General features: G+C 35.5%; 1 protein-coding gene across 2 annotated transcripts; it reads left to right on the top strand.

Annotated features, from left to right (window-relative positions):
• Positions 1 to 1,351: 1,351 nt before the first annotated feature.
• LOC110710554 (keratin-associated protein 17-1-like) lies at positions 1,352 to 2,425 on the top strand. 2 transcript variants are annotated; one of them, XM_021888879.1, is made up of 3 exons: positions 1,352 to 1,482; positions 1,663 to 1,775; positions 2,060 to 2,425. In XM_021888879.1, exons 1-3 carry the CDS (start codon positions 1,431 to 1,433, stop codon positions 2,210 to 2,212), a joined length of 318 nt encoding a protein of 105 aa, XP_021744571.1. In that variant the 5' UTR covers positions 1,352 to 1,430; the 3' UTR covers positions 2,213 to 2,425. The 2 variants fall into 2 exon arrangements, with proteins under 2 accessions (XP_021744571.1, XP_021744572.1); XM_021888880.1 differs by having other exon boundaries at positions 1,663 to 1,788.
• The last annotated feature ends 3,512 nt before the right edge of the window (positions 2,426 to 5,937 follow it).

The following is a 5,937-nucleotide window of genomic DNA, read 5'->3' as shown; positions in this document are numbered from 1 at the left end:
TCTGAATAACTGGCATAATCAACTTTTGCACACATGCCGATGTACTAATTTGACCTTATTTTTATATAATCAAATATTAAAGAAAATTATATTAAAAGTGATACTCATATTATGAAACTTTATATTAATGCCTATCTAAAAACATATTTTATGACAAAATATATTTTTATTATATTAGTAAATACTCCCTCCGTCCCCTTTTTATAGTCCCTTATGAGCATTTTTCACTGGAATTAATAAAAAAAAGAAAGAATAGCTAAAGTACATTGAAAAAGTAAATTGACATTGGGTATGCAAAAAAGTAGAGAGAGAAAGTAATAAAAGTACATGGAAAAACAAAATTTACATGAAAAAGTTAAATTTGCACAAATAATGTTGCAAATTGGGGGGAATTTTGCTAATAAAAAATTAATATTAATTTTTTTTGATGCAAAAAAAATTAATATTAATAGTTGTTGGAAAAAACAAATGGGGTGAATATTTTGGGACTAAAATTTGTTTATAAGGGACCATCCAAAAGGGAACGGATGGAGTATGTAAATAGTGAAAAAAAAAATAGAAAATCAACATCTCTATTATTCTATCAGAAATTCAGAACGGAGAGAGTACTATTTATGAAATGAATTCCAATAACTTATTTTTATTTTATTTTATTCTACTATTAATGCAGTTTTAAATTAAAAATTTGAATAGGATCGGTTGGGTGGGGTGCTAAAGAGCCGGTCGACCAATTTTTCCAACCTATGTGTTGACATGTGTCACTCAAAACTAAAAAAAAAAAACCTTTATAAGAGGTTACCGATCACTTGTTTTCATTTTGAACGAGTGACTCCCAAAGTTGGAATTATTCAAAAATAATCCAAAGTTGAGATTATTTTGAACTATCAGTGGTCAATTTTTCCTTCTATGAAAAGGGAAATATATCCTTTATCCACCAAATCTGGCGCAAGACAAGCAATATATTATCTTCATACATCATACATTCAGATAATCAATACATAATCAACTACTTTATTTGCACGTTAGTCATGATGTACTCCTAGTGTTACTCTCCTGCACGATGAATTCCAATAACTTATTTTTATTTTATTTTATTCTACTATTAATGCAGTTTTAAATTAAAAATTTGAATAGAATCGGAATGCATGTTGATTCCAAATTCCCAATCGAGAATGTCAATTAAATAAAGAATAAAATCTAGATTTGTATAACCGTAAGTCATATTGAGCTGGATGCCGACGACTAACCAACAATAATTTGTACTTTATAATAATAGGTTGCATGCAATGAAATCTTACTAGTTACTATAAATAGGGTTCGGGTTGTAGGGTTAGAGGCATCCTCATTAAAAACTACTAGAGTTATTAAAAAATAAAGGCAAATAACTTTTTTAATCTTCTAGTAGTAGCTACTTTACTAAAATCCCAAAAATGGAGGGCAAGAAAAATTATGTATTAAAAGTATTTGTCGTTCTTGCATTAGGTAATTTTATAATTATGCTTCGTAACTATATTTCTAAATTAAAATTGTATTGAGTTGAAATTTTATGAAAAAAAATAAAATTACGACGTTATTAATTATATGTTTGTTATTAAAATCTACAAAGTATTTTTTTACTAGCCAATATTAATTTTGGTATGTATTGATAAATTTAAATTGCAGTGCAAATGATGTTGGTTGGAAATGTACAAGGATTTGCTGGTGTTGGAGAAGGTTGTGGGGCTTTTAATTGGTGTTGTAATGGAGGTTCATGTTCAGATTCCTTGAGTGGAGGTGTATGTGTATATGATAAGCCTTAGCAAAGCCCCTATTAAAACGTCTATATCGATTTAGCCCTTTGTTGTACTCCGTATAACATATATGCGGAGTATAATGTAACATTATATATACTACCTCCGTTACAGGTTATGTACGTGTAACGATTTGACATAAAGCAGAGAGGGAAAATGTCTAATCGTTGCACATAACCTATAACGGGAGGTAGTATAATACTCGGTACGTACGTACGAATTGAAGATAGTAATGCACGCTTCTGATGAGTGGGATGTTAATTTTGCAGACTCATTCTCAGGTTGCAAGGGGTTTGGGGAAAGTTGTGGATTTTTTGATGCTCCATGCTGTGGAAAGAGGGTTTGTTCAGCCACCCTTTCGGGTGGTACTTGTTCAGACTAACTGCGACGTCCAAAATCTTCAACAATATATTCTCAATTAATCATCATGGGATCATATATATATCTACTAAGGAGTAATATATATGCTACTGATGATAAGTAGTATTATTCCAGCATTATGTATGTTTTATTTGTCATATTTAAATTGTTGCGTGTATTTCACTTTTATTTCCATTTTAATCCCACTACTCAAATTGTAATTCTCCCCGGATTTGATTCGGAGTGCATAATAATAAGTTTTTTTTAAGTATTAAGCATCGTTATCAATCTTATCATTATTACTAAATTGTACTCCGTATTATTATTACTACTACTATTGTATTTTGTTCGGATAACACATGCTGACATGCACCTTTTTTTTAATACATTTTATGTTTGGTACTCCTTCCATCCCTTAATACAAAGTCTTTTTTTTTTTGTTTTTGCGCGAGAATTAAGAAAGTTGTAAATTTTGTAAAACTAATAATTAAAAGTTATATGTGCATGAAGGGTTAGAGAGAGATAGCGAAAAAGAAAAGATAGTTAGAAATAATTGAAGAGATAGAGAAAGAAACGGTTGGCAATTGATATTAAAAGTACAAAAAAAAGTAAAGGAAAAAAAATGACAATTCATAAACAGAGGGACATTGTATTTTGGTTTACCTAAAAAGGAAACGAGGTTTTATATTAAAGGATGGAAGGAGTACTATATAAGTATTAATTTAGAAATCTATATTTCTAAAAGAATAAAGGAAAAATACACTTTAATAATCTCAACTTTGGTCAATTTACTTTAAATAATCCCAACTTTCGATTATTCTACAATGATCCCAACTTTTATATGCATTTTCTTTCTTCAATTAACCCTTTCTTCAGGTTACCGGTAAATAGGATTGAAGAAAGAAAATGCATATGAAAGTTGGGATCACTGCAGAATAATCGAAAGTTGGGATTATTTAAAGTAAATTGGCCAAAGTCGGGATTATTAAAGTGTATTTTTCCAAAAATAAAAAAAATTCCATTTATCTTGGTTTAAAAAGAAAGAAAAGAAAAGAAAAAAAAAAATCAATCATTTTTTTTTAGGAAAATCAATTTTTATTATTTAGCTTATCGAGATTGATAAATTACTTATATTGCACACGAGACAATTTTCTTAGCTTGTAAATATACTGATTAGAACTTATTTGACTTAAAACTTATCATATTCTATCCTATCCTATCCTATCCTATATTTTGATTATAAATTTCACTATCTCTAAATTAAATTACCCCACTTAAGTTGCAATATTACCTTTCTGATTCACTATTTCAATTAAAAATTAAGATTTTTTTTAAAGGTCATATCATAAGTATACTTGTACTACTTTTCTTCCACATAAATTTATATCCTGAATTGTTCTCACTCCCTACTGTTTTGATTTCCTCCTAATTTTGCTCAACTATGATTTTTTGGTCTTCTTTCTTCCTCGTGCTTTTAGTAAATATTTTGTTTGTATTTTAAGTTTCACGTACAACTCCTAATACACATGCTTAATGATTCTAGGTTAATGACAGGTGTCGATAAATTATTTTTTTCTTCTAATTTATTTCTTATATTATACACGCAAAGCATATACCTTCTTAGCTTGTATGAATAATTGTCCAATTTTTTTATCTAGGCCACAAATCTTCGCATCATCAAATTTCAAAATCTATGCACAAATCTTTGCATCAACCAATTTCAACCTTTTACTTCTTCTCTCTCTTTTCTTTTGTTTTGTTTTTTTTTCTTCTCCCAACTTTATATTACTCCGTGCACCAGCGTGGTATTTTCTGGTGTGTGACAAATGTGTCGCCTTCTGATTTTAAGAGCAATGAGGCCAGCAATTTCGCCACCACCACCACACCATTTCACTCAGATTACCCACTACTGCTTCCATTCTGTCACCACCAACACCGATATAAACATTAAATAAATTTAAATTTTGAAAAAATTGTTATAACATACTTACATATGTCATTTCATTTTTTTCAATAATTTAATTTCAAAAATTGAGAATGGTGATTAGGGGATTTTGCTCCCACCAATCGGAATGCGCCACGTGGACCAATCAGGTCCTGCCAAGTGTCCCCCAGTTGGAACAGTCAGGGCTTCCCACGTGGCACGCGCTTATTCGTCCACCTTGGACCTATTATGTCATGACATGTGGCATACTCCATGCCTAATGGGGAAACCGGCCACCCAGGCCCAACTTCCGAGGGAAGCCCAACCGGCCCTAGGTTAACCTAAACCTAGGATGGGCACGTTTTCCAAGGTTATAAATACCTCCCTTAATCCTCATTAAGGGGAAGAATAGAAACATTACGGAAAAAACACATTAATTACACACAGTAATAACCGGCTGATCTCGCTAACAAAGCAGATTACCTACATTAAACACTCTCACCTAGAGAGACCAAATCACTTTAATTTCCGCATTAATTACTCCTTAATCAGGTACTAACTTGACCGTTGGAGGCGGAGCTCCCAGGAGTCTCTGTTATTTTGCAGGTACAGGCGTCCGGTTCCAGTCTCGGAATTGTAACTCTCCCGCAGGACATCAGAAAACTCCGAAACATTTGGCGCCGTCTGTGGGGAGAGTACTTCTGAGATGGCATCCAAGTCTGTACCGACTCCTGAAGAGAGGCGTCCCCTAGACGACCCTCAAGTTCAGTCGGACCATGATACCGAAAGTGAATTTGAAGTTGAAGCTCATACAGCTTCAGACGGGACCCTAAGGGCCCGACGTACCCGTCATACCGAAAGGAGGGAACGGGAGCATCTTCAAACAGGAAGCGAGCCAGCAGGCGCACCGCCTGTTCGGCAACAGCCGACTGATGGGTCTGCTCCCATCACAAGGAGCGAACTCATGACCTTCATGAGGGACTTCAAGGGAGAGATTCAAGAGTTGATCAACAAGAAGCCGCCTGCTCCAGTCAAGGAGCAGTCGGCCAAGAAACCCTCCACTTCACTGAAGAGGAAGCCAGTTCAAGGGCGAGAGGCGACTCCTCATCCTAAATCTAGGAAGCGGGAGCCACCTGCCCTTGATTTCACAAAATTCCGTTATCCTACAGGAAATAGGAAACCTGTTCGTCATATTCAGGCGGACGGGTCGAAGCAAACATTCACAAATGCTCGGCTACTGCTAGAGCAGAAGAAGAGTGACCGATTGTCAGAGTCGGCCTCTACTTCAAACTTTCAAGACAGTTTGCGAAATGCCTCGATGAGGCATACTCAGTCGTACCATAAGAGTCAGTCAGGCGGCACCTCCCGTCAGTCCGGCTTTCATAGTGACCAGGCGGTACCAAACTTACCATTTGTGCCGCAACAACAGTATTTTTTGCAGCCACCTCCGTTTGGTGGACCTGCAGCAAAAAACGTCCAACCTATGGACTGGCAGCTACGGTTTCTTAGACTTGGTGAACAGCCGTCGGCCTTCTCCAAGGAAATTACTGAAGCCGCTCAGCCGGCCAAAGTGAAAAATGTACTAGTAGGTGCCTATGACGGCACTACTAACCCAGAAGACCATCTGATGGCATTCACCAACCTGATGTACCTTCAAGGGTTGGATGATCCCACTTGGTGCAAGTGTTTCCCAGCGACTCTCAAAGGAATCGCACAGCAATGGTTCGGCAACCTGCCGACTGGTTGTGTAAATAGCTTCAGGACGCTTGCTTACTTATTTACCTCCAACTTCGCCATGAACATCCCTGCGAAGAAAACGACCCTTGATTTGGGAACAATTCAGCAGGGCGAGAAGGAGGGGCT

The sequence above is a fragment of the Chenopodium quinoa genome, unplaced genomic scaffold (genome assembly GCF_001683475.1).
Source record: "Chenopodium quinoa cultivar QQ74 unplaced genomic scaffold, ASM168347v1, whole genome shotgun sequence".
Taxonomy (NCBI): Eukaryota; Viridiplantae; Streptophyta; class Magnoliopsida; order Caryophyllales; family Amaranthaceae; genus Chenopodium; species Chenopodium quinoa.
The sequence above is the reverse complement of the archived record's forward strand: the minus strand, read 5'-3'. Positions and strand labels throughout refer to the sequence as shown.